The 17,807-nt window shown below is 39.8% G+C and overlaps 1 protein-coding gene across 9 annotated transcripts in view; it reads left to right on the top strand.

Annotated features, from left to right (window-relative positions):
- The window catches only part of CEP128 (centrosomal protein 128), a 208,963-nt gene that overhangs the window by 81,047 nt on the left and 110,109 nt on the right, over window positions 1–17,807 (top strand). For all 9 annotated transcript variants that reach the window (XM_081935596.1, XM_081935594.1, XM_081935593.1 and 6 more), the window contains exons 17-18: window positions 1,278–1,337; window positions 6,800–6,992. In XM_081935596.1, the coding sequence (XP_081791722.1) occupies window positions 1,278–1,337; window positions 6,800–6,992 (253 nt within the window). The remainder of the gene's footprint in view (window positions 1–1,277; window positions 1,338–6,799; window positions 6,993–17,807) is intronic.

Below are 17,807 nucleotides of genomic sequence, written 5' to 3' on the forward strand. Positions count from 1 at the left end.
TGGTGAATGGCGCTGTGCCCGGCTGGAAAGGGGGTTTGCCAGGTGGCTGCTCGTGAGCATGGTCGCTTCATGGCTGCTGTGTTGCGCTGCACAGCCATTCGCCCCTGAGGCTGTGCCCAGCTCTTTGGGAGCCCGCTCGCAAGAGAGCAGCCGCCAGCAACCCCCCTCTCTGGCAGGGCACAGCACTGCTCATCAACCTAGTGGTATCCCGAAGGCGCCAAGCAACGTGATCACCTTTACCCCCCCGGTTCCTGCGGCTTGGCACCATTGGGATACCGCTAGGTTGGTGAGTGGCGCTCTGCCCAGCTGGAGGGGGGGTTGTCCAAAGGGCTTATTTGCAGGGGAGGGCTTATCAGGACATGTCATATTTTCGGAGAAACATGGTAGTTTTTCTTCTAGTTTCCTCCTCTACCTTTTGGATCACAAAATTGTCAGTTAAGTTGGTTAGGAATCTGTTCAATCTGATGTCACTTAGGACAAATGTGACTTGTTCAGTTCCTTAGTGCTTTCTGAATATTCCTCCAAAATATACCTACTCTTGTATTAAAAATATAAACTATAGCTGTGATGGCAAACTTATGGCACGTGTGTCACAGATAGCACACAGAGCCATGTGTACTGGCACGTGAGCCATCAGCTCCAGCGCGCATGCGCGTGCTGGCCAGCTGGTTTCGGCCTTCCGGAGGCTTCAGGAAAGCCTCCGGAGCCTGGGGAGAGCAAAAAACGAGCCCAATGGGCCTATCGAAAGTTCAGAAATGATCCATTTCTGGAATCTGAAGGGCCTCTGGGGGGACGGGGGAGGCAGTTTTTGCCCTTCCCAGCTTTAGGAAAGCCTCCGGAGCCTGGGGAGGGCGAAAAACTTTCTGAACTTCCAGTAGGCCTGTTGGGCCTGTTTTTCGCCCTCCCCAAGCTCCGGAGGCTTTCCTGGAGGCTGGGGAGGACGAAAACGGCCTCTTTTGACCCCCGGAGGAAATACCAAGCTCAGCTTGGAGGTGAGCAGTGCGGCGCGCATGGGGGTGAACATGGTTTTTTTTGTGTGGATGTGCATGTGGAGGTGTGCTTTACATTATGGGTGCTGGCATGCACGCATGCTATTACGTGTGCTTGCATTTTTGACACCCAACAACAAAAAGGTTAGACATCACTGAACTATAGAGTATATTATGCAGCTGCAAATGTAAAGAACAAGATATTTATATTAAAATGTGGATATCTAAGTAATACAACTGGCATGTATATAATATGTGTTCATATTTTCATTTTCATCTTTAATATAGACAACATCACTTATACCCGGGATACTGAATGATCCTCATCGCTGGTTAGCAGAGACAAAAGTAAGAGCAGATTTTTTTAATATCCAAATTTAAATATACTACATTAGTTAATGTGAATTAATTCCTTAGTAATTGTTCTGATCTAGGCTTCCTGATACAATAAAAGTACATGCTTAGTCCTAAAAACCTTCTTTTTATTTCAACGGCTGTGAATTATGTTCATTCACAGCCTGTAATGAGTCACAAATAGTTTGTAAAGAGTCTGACAGAAGTCTGCCAGAGTCCTTCGGTATAAGGCTGATAAGCACCCACCTTTATCTCCCTTGAAACGCTACCAAAGACCTAATTGGCAATTAGCTTTGCAAGACCACAAGGAGCACAGAGTCAAAACAGAGCTTCAAAATGTAACCTGACCAGAAAGAACAAAGTTGCTTCCTACAAAGGCTCACGTGCCTTTGCTCCTCCTTTATGTCTTAGGGACATTATCTCCAAGCCCTACTGCCGAGTCATCCCTTTTGTCTTAACCGTGCTTCCCTTCTGGCAGCTCTGCACATGTGGGCACTGGGATCAGGCTCCCCCTGTTCCTCTGCCTCACTGATGTCCAACTCTGGAGGCTCCGGAGGCAGCACATAACTCCCAGATGGCCCTAGCCCCCTCTCTGCCTCCGACGCAAAGCCCTCATCCAAGCCTTCCTCAGACTCCAAGACTGGTCGATTTTCCTCTCCAACCTCCTCACTGTCTGACTCTGCTGCCAGCTCCGCAGGCCAGCGGTGGACCACAACAATAATTAAGAGGAAATGTACTGTTCTCATGTCTCACGTTGTGTTTGCTATATCCCAGTAATACTTTCATGTATTTAAATATTTGGCCCTTCCCTATAGATACTTAATATTTATATAAATCTGCCAGATATCTAACTTTGTAGAAAGGTAGGAGCACACTAGAGGTTTCACTATGCAGTTTGTAACATTGTAGAGTTTGTTTGTTTATTTGTTGGTTCACATTCCTGAAGCACACATCACCCTCAAAGAGGAATTCTGGGCAGCGTGCAATAAAATGTTAAAATATAAAACTATGTATAAAAGTTAAAAAAATTAAGAGGAGGCAAGGAATTAAATTGATGAAAAAGTGAAAAGAGGGCTTTCAGGAGACTAATCAACTCCATGGCTCCGTGTTCCTTTGGGCTCCCCACCTGAAGCTGCAGAGTCATCTTTTAACTCTTTTTCCAGAAGGCCAGGAGAGTAGGAGTCTGCTTCGCTTTTGGGGGGGGGGGGGAAGAATCTTTTATAGAGAGGTCAACAGTAGACAAGGCTCACTTTCTAGACTCCACCGGGCAGAATTCATTAGTTGACGGGTTTCCCTGCCTGACCTGATGGGACAAACTGATGGAATGGGACAAAGACTGTTCCATAGGTAGCTTAGCCCCATGCCAGGTAAGGCTTTGTAGGCCACAACCAACACCTTGAATTGAACCCAGAAGAAAACTGGCAACCAATTCAGCAGAAGCAGAGATGTTAAATGTATCCTTATTTGGACTTCTAAAATGACCTAAATGGCTGCATTTTGTACCAGCTGAGGTTTCTGGTTACTTTTCAAGGGTAGTCCTATGTAGAGTATATTGCAGTAGTTCAAAAGGGAGATGACTAAGGAATGAGTGACCAAGTGGACAGCCTTCCGAATCCAAGAAAGGGGTAACTGGTGCACAACACAAAGCTAAGCAAAGGCTCTCCTAGCCATGGCTGCTATTTGCTGATTGAGCAGGCATGTTAGTCCAGGAGGATGTCTAGATTACCCACTCTCTGGGATAGTGCAACCTCCATCAATCAACCAGAGACGATAAATTCCTAGATTCAGGAATTTGGGGCTCACCCACAGCCACTCCATTTTACCAGGGTTTGGCTTAAATCTGTTGTTCACTTTAGGCCCCCACAGCCTTCAAGCACCCTGAAAGGACATCACTCCTTTCACCTGGGATAGAGATACAGCTGTGTATCATCAGCATATTGGTGATACCTCATCCCATGGGGACAGATGATCTCGTCCAGCGATATAATGTAGATGTTAAAAAGGAGTAGAGAGAGAGCCCTGTGGCACACCAAAAAGCAAGGGCCAAAACCTCTCATTCCCTATCCACACCGTTTGGGGCCAGCTTCAGAGAAAGGAGGTGAACCAGCACAAACTATTCTGCCTACTCCCAGTCCCTAAGTGAAGTCCAAAGGAATACAAGCCGTGGTGGCACAGTGATTAAAATGCAGTACTGTAGCAGAGTACTGCTCACCCCAGGAGTTTGATTCTGCCCGTCTCAAAGTCGGTTCAGCCTTCCATCCTTCCGAGGTCGGTAAAATGAAGACCCAGATTGTTGGGGGTAGGATGCGACTCTGTAAACCGCTTACAGAGGACTGTAAAGCACTAAGTAGCAGTATATTAAGTGCTATTGCTATACTATGGTTGATGAAATTGGTCACCAAGAAATTAAGAAAAACAAGGATGAATGCATCACTTCATCCCACCAGAGGTCATAAGTGGGACCAATGTCATTTTGGTTGCATATCTAGACCTAAAACCTGAAGAGTACCTTCAGTACCTGACTGAAGAATACAGCTAATTTGTTTCCCCCAGGATCCTCTGGAGTTGCAATTCCACCACTTTCTGAACCACTTTCTATAAAAAGGAGAGGGGGAAGACTGGAAAAAAAACTATTCAGAATGGTAGAGTCCAGTGATGGCTTCTTGAAGAGGGGGCATATCAGTGCTTCCAGAACACCCCCTCCAACAAGGAGGAATTGACCATTGTTTGAACCCATCCATATGACTCCTTAGGGTAGCCTTAACCAACAAGGAGGGGCATAGATCTAAATGTACAGGTGGTGGGGTTTACATTTTGGAGGCCCCTCTGCGCTTCCTCAGGTCTAGCAGAATGAAACTGTTCCCAGATAATTGGGTAGTTCCAGATAACTAGGAAGGTAATTGTAATGCTGTAATGCAGCTAGCTATTCATTCCAAAAGAAAATTCTGTGATGATAAATTGTATATGCTGATAGCACTATTCAATTATATTCTAAATATGTAATGAAAGGGCACCGTCCCTTTCATTCCTCGTTTTCAAATGCTGGTCTTAATTGTCTTGAATTCACATATTTCTCAAAACCTTTTATGAGACATTTGAACTCTGATTCCTTTTTCCTATAATCTTTGGTTCCTTTTTTAAAGCTTATTAGATCAAGACATTGGCTGTTAAGATCTAACCATTATTATTTTTTTAGTTCAGTGACTTTGTAAGCAACTTTATCTTGTATCTTTTAATAATGTTAAACTTCTCTCAATTGGAAATGCTTTTTCTACTTCACGAGACAATGCTTGTCTTCGTAGTATATTAGGGTCACAATGAAAGGAGAACTGTTGACCAACTGACTTGGGTGAAATTGCATTTGTTTGCTCGCAAGATTGTCTGAAGTTATTGATGGGTTTGTTTGTAATGCCCATAGACCAGGAATGAATATCACCATAAATAGTGGAGATAAGAGTTTGAACTGGAGGACAAGGGCAGTAGAGGAAACAGACTCACTATTCAGATTGTTCATGCTGAAACTCCAGGCACTAAGTATCAAGAAGGGGATGTGGTAATTGATTCATAAATCTGCCAGTTGAGTCCTCTTTGGTTATTAGTAGGTTAGTCATGAAATAAAAGGGCCTTTGAAAAACTGTATTTTGCATCTGAAAAACAAATTGACTTAATAATTGTTTTGTTAAGAAATACTGCTTTATCCATCAACTCTTTCACTGCCTGGGTTCCTGCCTTTGCAATTGAACTCTGTGAAGAGATTAAATACAGTGCCCACTTTTAGAGGGCCAGAGCAATGAACTTTGTATACACAGTAAAATTTCTAAGAATGACCTTTCCGAAAGGAACCCTCTTTATCCTCTTGGAATTTCAAGGAGATTTTGGAAAGGAGCCATTAATTTAGAATATGGAGTTTCAGCTGGTTTGAAGGAAAGGCAGGGTAAGAAAAATACTTTTGAATATGTCTGGACTTTATTAAAATGCTCTAGCTTTCAGATATTGGCATTATTTATAATGATTTTGGGTGAAGAACATAATAATGATAAAGAGAAAAAAGTCACAAGTATGGCATGAAAAATCATAAAATGTGTTGCAGCGTTTATGCAGTGCACTTTTTACAGTGTTTACACTTTAACTCAAGAAATTAAAAATGTATGTGATCTGTTCCATTTATCTGATTTCCTTTTCCAATTTGTTAATGGATAAATAGACGTGGCTTGTACATTTTATACAAAATGTTGATTTAAAAAAGTAGACAAGAAAATCAAGCAAGCCTTCTCCTTATGGGTTAGGTATGGGCCAGAGGTTTTGGACACAAGTGTCTGTGCAAACATGTCATTTTTCAGTTAAATATGGAAGTGATACGATCCTGCCCTATTATTAAGGGTACTATATAAATTGGCCCTATTTTCTAGACTCCCAATTAAGAACTGAAGAAATGTGTGGGATTTACATTCCCACAGAAAGTACAGGGTAGATGCCCTATTTCTGAAACTAATGATTGTAGGATATGATTTGAACAGCTGAGATTACTTAAGCACATTGAAATATTTGTGGAACTTTTATTATTAGAAACATTTGGAACTGCTGTGATGAGGACCATATGTCAATTTTATTCCTTTGAAAAGTAAACACGTTTTCTTAGCTACTTGTAAGTAACTTAGAAAAAGAATATTTGTGTTCTCATTTTGCTGTTGTCATAGTCATTAGTAAATTACACTATTATAAATTCAATATTTTGAGCTGCATTGGTTACCTAGTTGTAATGGAATGTGTGGATGACCTTGGGGAGAGGTGCTGCTTAGGAAACAATCAGATAAGAGAGGCAGGAGACCCCAGTGGCTTAATGGTCAGAGATAGAAACTTAGGAAGGGCCCACAGTAAAGGATCAAGCAATTAAAAATCCTGGTAGGAAGTTTGTACTTTCAGACTTGTAAAATTATTACCAGCCTTCCTATTTAAATTAGATAGGGAGCAGAACAAAATGAACTAATTTTATTTTATTGTAAGGCTACATTAATAAAATCTTACATATTTGAAAGGGTTTTTTTTTTGTCTGATTGTTCCTAGGCTTTATTTATTTATTTATTTCTTAGATTTTTAGACCGCCCCCTCTCCCAAAAAGGGACTCTTATTTGTAAACCAGTCAAAGTAGCCCTTTGACATTGTATCCTTGAGCTATGGCAAGACCCTTAATTGCTCAAGAAACCACCGATATTGAGCGGATTGAGTAATTGCTGAAAACCAAGGTAGCACCCAACTGTGAGGCATGCTATATTTATGGCTATTGATGTTCCATCTGTATTGAAATCTTCACAAATAAAGATTTTGAAAAAGTCCTTGGTTTGGGTTACAGGGCCCTTATCTTATTTTGAATTTGGTAGATGTACATGATTGAACTGTATCTGAGGAATGGCAAAGTTCTCATCCAGTATATTTAATAGGGATGTGTTTTATTCTAGGCGAAACTTAGATGGCTTTGTGAAGAAGTGAAGGAGAGGCAGACCAAGGAAAAGAAGCTTCGTCATCAACTACTACAGAGCCGAGAGCAATTAAAGCAGCTGAGCTTGAGCAAGGAGACCGAACACCAAAACCTCATAGGTCAAATAGAAAAGCAGGAACAACTACTAGAAGAAGTTTATCAAGAGAAGAAACGTGAGTTTATTAAACCATGTTAATTAACAGCAAAACTTTTTGAATTTCCCATGTTAGCCATACCTCTGATTAGACTAGTAAGCTCCCTCCCTCCCTCTCTTCTCTGTTTATAATAAAATAGGTGAAATCTTGAATCAGTTTAAAGTTGAGATTTCTGTTAGAAATGGTAGTCCCCTGTTGCCTTCTTTACATCATGGAAGAGTTACATGATCTGAAGAAAAACTAGTATTGCCAGTGAATCTGACAGTTAATCTGCTTCTCCATGACATACTTAACCAACCTTGAAGTAACCTAGTCATTAGAGAGCTTTTACGCTGGCATGATGTCATGTCCTCCCCTTGACTGCCCTTGAAGGCTGATATAGGAAAACGTTCTACCAGGAGAGGCAATGTCCCTTTGACTCTGCACATACAGAAACAATAGAGCATGTGCTCCTCCAGTGTCTGTAGTAGCCTCATCTCATCAATACTCCATATGCAGTAAATATCCAGGTCTCACAGGACAATTTTATACCTCCCTGCTGCTTGCAGACATTAATCCTGCTTCTCAGGTTCTGTACAGCAGTGATTAAAAGTTCTCAGATGATGACCTGTGTCTCATGTCTGAATAAGTATTTAGCTTGTCAATTAGGAGTCTTGAGTATTGTGATAGATTTAGTTAGCCATATTAGCCACTTTTATGTTTCCCTACATTTGATTAACATTTTACCCCTTTTTATGAATTTCTTTTTTTATATATTGATTTTGTTCTTTCATATACATACATAAACACTAGGTTTTTAAAACATCATTTTACCCTTGTGTATTTTATATTTTATAGCTTTTAAAATTACTAATAGTTTGTATCTCACCCATCTTATGTGGTCTATGACTGTAATAAAGATATGATTGGATTAATTTAAATAAATTGACCCCAGAAAAGCCAGCACTTTCCCAGTGCTAGCCAAAGTGTTGAAAGTGAGGTGTTTTCAATGTGTTGAAAACATATGTCAAAAGATGAATTATATGCTTTGAAAGAATTGGAGAGTGCTGTTTTCAGGAGCATCCCTACTGTTGTGATAGGAATAATTCTGCTTTTCTGCTTTGAGCTGTGCTTCCTTACATTAAAGTATCTGCAAAAATTGGATATGTAAGATAGGTAAAATGGAGTATCTTATTTTCCAGTTGAAAGATTAGAGGCATGCCGTGAGCTGCAAGAAACAAGATTTAAAACAACATTTTGAAACCCTATTCATTTTGAATTCATTCTGTCTACCTAAAAAACTATAGAATTTCTCCATGTTTTACTGACAACTTTCTTTCTCTTGTACCACTTAAAGAAATATTTTTCTATCGTATTTGTATCTCAAAAATCTTGCAAAATGAAGCACTAAAAATGGTTGCTATTGTAAAATGGCCCCAAATATTTTAATTATGTTTGATTTTAGCTAATTAGGCATTCTATTGGTGACTGATACCTTTTTCTCAAAGCAAATAAAATCTGTGCATTTGCACTATTAAAATGAACTGTTATCAGTTGCGCAGTTATACAAGGTAGACATGTCATAATCTATTTTTAGGCTTTGCTTTAGAAAAAGAGGTCTTTTCTACAAATATACATACAAATACAAATATATATACAAGTTTTAGAACTATGATAGAGCTATGTATCTTGTAAATAACTTGATTATACAACAATATACGTACATCCATGATACATTCTTTTTTTTCTCTATAGATTTAAAAAGGTATTTTTAAACTTCTGCTCAGCAGTTCAAAAGCATGTAAAAATGCAAGTTGTTTAAATAGGAACCACCCTTGGTGGGAAGGTAGCAATGTTCCATGCACCTTTGGCATTTAGTCATGCCAGCCACATGACCACGGAGACGTCTTTGGACAGCGCTGGCTTTTCGGTTTTGAAACTGAGATGAGTACCATCCCCTAGAGTCGGGAATGATTAGCACATATGTGCAAGGGGAACCTTTATCTTTACGTTTAACAATTTTAACCACTCAGTTAAAATTTTAACCGATCAGTCAGACTGATTATTAGACTGGATTTTATATTTTTGTCCACCTATGGAATCCTTACCAAGGATCTGAGGTGGACAGATGTTGTTTAATAATATTAAAGGTATTGTTATTACTTCCTGGTTGGGTGAGGCAAATTATGAAACAATAAATTTCTGTCACATAGTTTGACAGAAATAATTACATCAGCCATCAGAATCATCATCAGCATAAATATAAAAAAAGTTTGGCCCATCTTAAGACCTGGTGTCTTAATTTAAACAGATGTGTTCCCCACATAGATCCAGTTCACACAGTTAAAAAATAAACCATACAGCCCAATTCTGAATTTTGCTTTGCCTGATCACTAAATGTTACATTATTCCTTTGTTTTTAAAAGTGCAAAAGAGGAATGCAGCACTGAAAATACATCAATACATGCCTGACCTGAACAAGACAATAAAAACAGAATATTCATTCAGCTAAAGTGAATAACAGTTGAGATAATTAATCAAGAAAATTAAATTAATTTTGGAAAAAAAATAGCAAGTTCTGCTATCAAATTGATATCTCAGGAGAATTGTAATTTATTCTGCAAGCATGCATATTAAACCAGCAGAGCTTAGGAAAAAGAAATATCCTGGAGAAGAACATAGTTCAAGCATTGCTAGGTATTTTATTTTTATCCTTTTCTTTTTGCAGTTACCAACATTGTTGAACTGCTTCCCTTTAAAACTGTTATTAAGATGCTTGGGTATTCTTTTTCTGCTTCTTAAATCTTGTGCTATTAGAATGAAAAGGTAATCCAGTTACCAGCATTCAGAGCACATCCCTGTAAATCTTTTAAGACTTAGGTGAAATCCAGTTGCTGCTGATTTTTTTAGGCTGGATATTGGTTATATTTTAAGGCAGATAGTAGTATGTTTTATTTGCTTTGGTGGAGGTGCATTATGTTTGTTCAACTCTCAGTTCGATCAAACAAACATTGTAGATTAGAATACATGATTTTATAAAGTGGAATGACTGTCCACACTGTAGATATCAGTAGCTCTCTAGAGGTAATAGTCATTTCTGATTTTCCATCTCTGCAAGTCTTTAGTATTTTCACTTAAGTAATCATGACCCCAAACAATCAAGCAAAAATGTATTGCACATGTATTCACTACTGTTGTATTTCCCGTAATTACTATTTTTAGAACCTTTGTCTTACTGAAGTAATTAGCAAAAGATACATAATACTTGTATTTGATAAACAAAGATCTCATTCTGGAACCAAAGCTGAATTCAGATTTTTGTTTTATACTACATTGATTTGAATCATGGATAGTCCACTGAGATCAATGATATATTTTATGTATCATGAAAAACTGAATTCACTTACCTGCATGTAAAATATCATATTGGATAAGTTACTTTTAGTCAAAATAGTTTTTCTGAGACTCTGCTCTAATGTTGAGAAGAGTCTCCCAAATCTCTAATAGATGAAACGCTTATAATTTAAATTTTAAGCGATTTATAGTTAAGGTTCTCCCTCTTTTGGGGGACTTCATTTTTATTTTAAGGATTATTTCGATACCTATCCATGTGTATGCAGTAGTGGAACCTGAGTTCCTCGATAGTGAGATAGATAGCATATAAATGTAATAAATTAATAAGTAATAAATAAATCTCATTTAATTTACTAGGATGTTTTCTAGATTTTTTTTCAAGATTTCCAAAATAAGATTTTGATCTTAATTTTTAAATGGTAAACCTGTATAGAATCAGTCATATTCTTATTAAAATGAATGTTTTTTTTTACTAGCAAACAAGAATAAGAAGTATGTCAAAGATGTAGATTAAAATGGTTGCTTGATTTGGCAGTTCAGGACATCCATGCCCATGACGTACCAGTTCTTATTTATAATGTGTTCCTTGTAGCATGAACATTTCCTCCTTATCTTGTAGTTACGATTAATTGTGGTCTTGATTCCTGATTTAGTAAAAGGATGGGATTGAACTCTTTGAAGACATGAACTAGACCAGGGATAACTAACGTTTTTGTCATGGCCTGCCGAAAGCGTGTGTGTGACAGCGCATGTGCATGCTTGCCTGCACCCATTAGGTAATGTGCAAGAGAAACCCCCTGCCCCATTGCTCATGTGTGCGCGACACCCCCGTGCTCCACTGCGCATGCGCATAGGACCCCCGTACCCCATTTTGGGTCTAGCAGGCCTCCCTGCAGCCTCCTGGGACCAAAAATGGGCTGTGGGGGACAGGGGCCCCCGTGCCCCCTGCCCCCATGCATGTGTGTGTGTCTCCCACATGTGGCCCACCCCCAATGCATGCATGAAAGAGACCTGAAAATCAGCTGGCTGGCGGGAGGCACACGTGTACATGGAGGTGGAGCTGAGCTGGGGCAATGATTTGCATGCCTGCAGAGCGGGCTTTGCGTGACACAGATTGGCCATCATGGAACTAGACTCTCAAGATTCTAATTTTAAAAGAAAAACCTACAGAGCACTTCCAGAAGTTAGAAGATTGCCTACCGCTGATTTAGAGCCTAGAATCCCTTTTCTCTTCCTCAAGTAATCTAGGGAAGAAAGGAATAAGGAAATGTGTATGGGGGTGGGGGTTGGGGGGGAGGAAGGGAGAAGCTTCTAGGACAATAAGATGAAATTTTAATTAACTTCTGGAGAGGTGAAATTTATGAATAAATTATTTTCCCTGAAGCCATTATATATGGCCTACCACAAAACAAAGTTTTTTGTTCACAGTTTATTGTAGTCTTGATGCCCCCAATTATCTACCTTATTATATAGAATTTTATTTAATAAAGGGCAGCTTGATGGCTCAGCTCAAGACACTGAGCTTGTTGACATCCCGGATTAAACACCCAAGCGTTGCTTGTCAGAGTGACTGCCTGTCTTTGCTTAGCTCCTGCCCATCTAGCAGTTCAAAAGCATGCAAATGCAAGTAGATATATAGGTACCACTTCAGTGGACAGAAAACAGCAATCCACAATGTCATGCTGGTCACATGACTGCTGAAGCATCTTTGGACAATGCTGGCTCATGGCCTCGAAACAGAAATGAGCGCCACCCCATATAATTGGCAATTACTAGCAGAGTGAAATCCGCAGGGACACCTTTCTTTTCCTTCCTTATTTAATATTATATAAGCTTACAGATATATAGATATACATTTCCAGATATAAACATAAATGTGATCATTTAGAAGTTCCAGTTTTCATTTCCAGATTCTCATAAATTCTTTCTCAATGCAATATTTTTACCGTATTTTTCGCCTTATAAGATGCACTTTTTTACTCCAAAAAAGAGGGTAAAAATCTGAGTGCGTCTTGTAAGCCGAATGTAGCCACTGGGTCATCTGAAAATGGGGCAGGCAAAGAGGGGGCTGCAGAGATCGTGATGGCTGGAAAGGAGAGAGGTTTCGCTTTCAGAGCTCCCGCTCAGCTGGGCTCCCGAGAGGGCTTAGGCGGTGGTGGCGGTGGCAGCGGCTCCTCACATTGCTGGGGCGCTGCTTTAAGCTGCCCTCCTCCTGCAAACGAAAGGTGCCTCAAGGCTTTGGCTCCTGAGACCGGTGTGCTGCCATCCAAAATGCTGGTACCACGATCGCTGCAGCGCCCGCTTTACCTGCCGCTTCTCGGGCAGTTCCAGGCAGCAGAGATCGTAGTAATAACATTTTGGATGGCAGCGCACCATCTCAGGAGCCAAAGCCTTTGAATCAAGTTTGATTGTGTCCCATCTAGCGTTCTCCACCCCCACCCCCAAATCTCTCCGGATCCGGAGAGATTTGGGGGTGGGGGTGGAGAACGCTAGATGGGACACAATCAAATCGAAGCCTTTGAATCAAATTTGATTGTGTCCCATCTAGCGTCCTCCACCCCCACCCCCAAATCTCTCCGGATCCGGAGAGATTTGGGGGTGGGGGTGGAGAACGCTAGATGGGACACAATCAAATCGAAGCCTTTGAATCAAATTTCATTGTGTCCCATCTAGCGTCCTCCACCCCCACCCCCAAATCTCTCCGGATCCGGAGAGATTTGGGGGTGGGGGTGGAGGACGCTAGATGGGACACAATCAAATCGAAGCCTTTGAATCAAGTTTGATTGTGTCCCATCTAGCGTCCTCCACCCCCACCCCCAAATCTCTCCGGATCCGGAGAGATTTGGGGGTGGGGGTGGAGAACGCTAGATGGGACACAATCAAACTTCATTCAAAGGCTTTCGCTCCTGAGATCGAAGGAGGGAGGGAGAAAGGAAGGATAGGAGGATAGGGAAAGAGGAAAGAAGGCAGGCAGGCAGAAGGGAGGGAGGGAGGTGTAAGGAAGGAAGGAAGCATAGATAAGCAGGAGGGAAAGAAGGCAGGCAGGCAGGAGGAAAGAGGAAGGAGGGAACTGGAAGGGAGGCAGGAAGGAAGGGAAGGAGGAAGGGAGGGTGGAAGGAAGGATAGACAAGTAAGAGGGAAAGAGGAAAGAAAGCAGGAGGGCAGAAGGGAGGTGGAAGGAAGGAAAGAAAAGCAGACACGCTGGAGGGAAAGAGGAAAGAAGGCAAGCAGGCAGGAAGGAGGCAGAAGGAAGGAGGGAAGGATGGAACTGGAAGGGAGGCAGGGAAGGAGGGAGGGAGAAAGGAAGGATAGGAGGATAGGGAAAGAGGAAAGAAGGCAGGCAGGCAGAAGGGAGGGAGGTGCAAGGAAGGAAGGAAGCATAGATAAGCAGGAGGGAAAGAAGGCAGGCAGGCAGGAGGAAAGAGGAAGGAGGGAACTGGAAGGGAGGCAGGAAGGAAGGGAAGGAGGAAGGGAGGGTGGAAGGAAGGATAGACAAGTAAGAGGGAAAGAGGAAAGAAAGCATCTGAATGTACTAAACACGAGTCTTCAGGGAAAAGATGGATACATTGTGAAAACTCAGCTATCAGTTGATCTTAATGTTATGAAATGAAAAGTATGCCATTTGCAATTAACTTGGCATAAAATAATTCATTTGCATTTAATTGTTATTGTTCAAAGAATGTTCGGAAAAATGTTCGGCCCTCCAGCATGTTCGCTTCATCCAATCTGGCCCTCTTTGAAAAAAGTTTGGACACCCCTGTGTTACATGGTTGACATAAAATTGTTCTTAAACTGCTGTTAACTTTATACAGTTGATATAAAATATTTTACTATAGTATTTGGTTCAGAATCTTTTTTTTCTAGATTTTCCTCCTTTAAAATTGGGTGCATCTTATATTCCGGAGCGTCTTATAGGGCGAAAAATACGGTAACTTTTAGTCAAAATGTAGGGTATGCAGTGCCATTTTTGTTCAGTTACAAAATTAACTGTGTTGCCCATAATTGAGTTTTAGATTTCCTAATTTATACAACTGCCTCATTTAAAAATTGCATTTATGAAAACATTCAAAAATATATTATTATTTGTTTATTGCATGGAGTCATTCCTATAAATGTACTTATATATTTATGGTATAATTTTACCTTAATTCATGTGTATTAATGCATTAAATCATCTGCAACCATTGTTATAGCTATCCTGAAGATATTTGTTTTATTGTATATATAAAAGTATGACGCCATCGTTAACAGAATTCACAGAAGTACTGTTGGTAATTTTTCCCCTGTTTTTGCTCTATGCAATTTTTTAAAAAACCTATTAAGAGTGCATTGGTTTATAATTGGTCTTTGAAGTGGTTTTTGATCAATATGGAACACTGGCTACACATTCTGATAATAACTTCAAACTTTTATAGATCTAACTGTGGCAAAATTGGATTGCTCCCGGTTTGGCCCTGTTCGGCTGAACCAGGAGTGGAATTTAGGCCTGGGTCGCAGAACTGGCAGCAACCAGTTCTGCCACGCCCCCAAACCAGTTCTCTCACTGCCACCGGGCCATTGCCGTTTTGGTTTTTAGTGAGTGCATATGCGCAGTTCACTGTAAATTGTTCTGCGCATGTGCAAAGAACAATTGACATTAAACAGTGCACACATGTGCAGCGCGTATCTGGTGCATGCGTGGGTTGCGAACTGGTAGTAAAACCAGCAGCAACCCACCCCTGGGCTGTGGATGCCGATATAACAGTACACTATAGAGCATGGTACAGTAAACTACAGACAAGGTTTTGAAATGATATTTAGATTGGAAATGTAGTTTTTATACTGGTCCAGAACATGAACATGCCTTTCTCTATTTAGTAATGCTGATGAAGAATTCTTACATTCTTAAAAAAATAGGCAAGTTTTTAAAAATAGCAACCATTAGTTTTCTGAGCAAACAGTCACATATGCCTACTGTTGATCTTCTTGCAATGTCAGCTAAATTGTTACCATGGAGAGAGGATACTGCAAAATACTTATATAAAAGAAACAGTTTTTTTATATTCTGTGGTTTGTATTCTGTGATCAGAGTTACAGGTTCTCTTAAGCTATAATACTGCTGTTTAAATACTGCTGTTTAAATTTTCAATCAAAGTACAAAAAGGCAGCAATCCAGAATGTAGTTTATATATGGTTGGCAATCTTAAGAAATTCAGGATTAAATCCACAATATATCTGAATAACAATTGAATGCATTACTCTTCACCTCTAGATTCTTAAAGGCAGAATTCTAAACAGCGATGAATGATGTTCAATTAGACATCAAATAGAAGAACATCATATTTACTAATTATATATCATATTACAATCAATAATATACACCACTGACAGTTTCAGGGAGCTTTCTCAGAAAACAAAAAAAAATGCATATTAAAGAATGAAAGTATAAAATCTTTATAGATACTAACTCATGATAGCTATAATAGTAGAATAACTGTGGAAAACATATTTGTGTATTTGTATTCTTTCTAAAAGTTCCATCTTGGTTCCTATATTTGTGAAGTTCTTTGAATTTACAAATCCTGCTGAAGCAAGGGGCAAATATGGCCTTTATAAGTGTTTGTGTTTGTGTTCCTATTGTACTCTTATCTGAACCAGGGCAGTGGTGGGATTCAATTTTTTTTACTACCGGTTCTGTGGGCATGGCTTGGTGGGTGTGGCATGGCTTGGTGGGTGTGGCAGGGGAAGGATACTGTAAAATCTCCATTCCCTCCCCACTCCAGGGAAGATTACTGCAAAATCCCCATTTCCTCCCGATCAGCTGGAACTGGGGAGGCAGATAATAGATGGGGGCGGGGCCAGTCAGAGGTGGTATTTACTGGTTCTCCGAACTTCTCAAAATTTTGACTACCAGTTATCCAGAACTGGTCAGAACCTGCTGAATACCACCTCTGAGCCAGGGGTTCTTCAGTCACTTATACTTTGGACATCTCAAGCATAGACTATTCCAACATGCTGTCTATGGTCTGCCCTTGAAAATTAGTCAGAAGCTGCAACTGATCCAGAATGCAGCAGCACAGGTGATAATGCACATGTAACACCTTTGTTCCATGAGCTTTATAACTTACCAGTAAGCTTCCATGTGCAATGCAAGGTGCTGGTCTTCATGACATACAGCTGGCTATCTAATGTACTGTATGTCTTCTGTTGCTTCTAACCACACTATAATTGGTTCCAGGTCCCCTCAATTAATACCATATGATGGGATCTAGGAAGTCTACCCTATCTGTCATAGCACTTGTCCTATGGAACAGCAGCCTCCTGAGATCTCTCTAGCCCAACTTTGTCAGTGTTTGAAAGATCCCCGAAAAGTTGGCTCTTGAGAAACAGGGGGTTGCGGTTCCTATACACTGGACTGTTTGTGTCCATCCCCCCTTGTATTTTTCTTATAGTAATGATTTTTTTCATTGTATGCCCATATGGGATTGAATAGCTTTATAATAATAATGTCCACAGGTGGTACTGTATGAAATAATCTTTAGCACAGGAGGATGAATTTACTATGAGATAAAATATGATCTTCAGTGTTGGCCCTTTAGGCAAAACCAACAATTCTGGTGGCACACCTTAAAGAAGAGGTTGAAAAAGATTTAAAAATGTTCAGCCAATATGACTGAAACAGTTCCTCTGCTAGAAAAGTCTACATGTCTTTGGAACAAAAGCATAAAAATCAGATAAGATGGGAGCGTATATACCTATGTGTCATATGGAAAATGTAGATTAAAAAATGTAGATTTAAAAAACCACTTTCCTACTATTAGAAACAGTCAATTCTTTCTTCTTAACTGATTTGTACTGTTTAAGATATCCATACAGCTCCTGTGTTTAACAGGCATACGGCAACATTTTGGTTTCTACGTTTGGATGCTTTCAGCTAGTTACTGCCACAGACTCTACTTTTTCTCCCAGTTTTTCAAGAACATGAGACACTGTTTCTTCCCTTCATCTTCAAAGACATGCAAAGGGAAAAATGCTTTATGTCAATTATTTGTGCTGTTCCAAATATATATATACTTTTCATCTTATCTTAGTAAAAATATTCAAAATGTTTTAAAATTGTATTTTACAGCTGATGAATAAACAAACATGAAATATTTTCATTATGTTGATCACATTCAATGTGCTTAATTTTTCAATTTATTCGTCTCTTTCGTCCCCATTGTTTCAGATGATATCATGTTTTCAAACGTACTTTTCTCCCACAGAAAAATTCTATAGACAGAGAATAACCTGTTATGCTCCACTTTGATTTTTAATATATATTTTAAAAACCTTTGGAATTTATCTTTGACCCACAGGGTCTGAACTAAGTATCTTTGCATATTTTTAGAGATGTTCACAGAATCATATTTTTCTATTGTTTGAATTGATAATAGTTAAATCAAGTGCATTCCATCAGCCATCACTGTTTGTTTTTTAAAGTATTAGTTATCATTGCTTTGCACAAATATGTGTGCGTTT

The sequence above is a fragment of the Natrix helvetica genome (assembly GCF_964273705.1).
Source record: "Natrix helvetica genome assembly, chromosome: 1".
NCBI classification, from domain to species: domain Eukaryota; kingdom Metazoa; phylum Chordata; class Lepidosauria; order Squamata; family Natricidae; genus Natrix; species Natrix helvetica.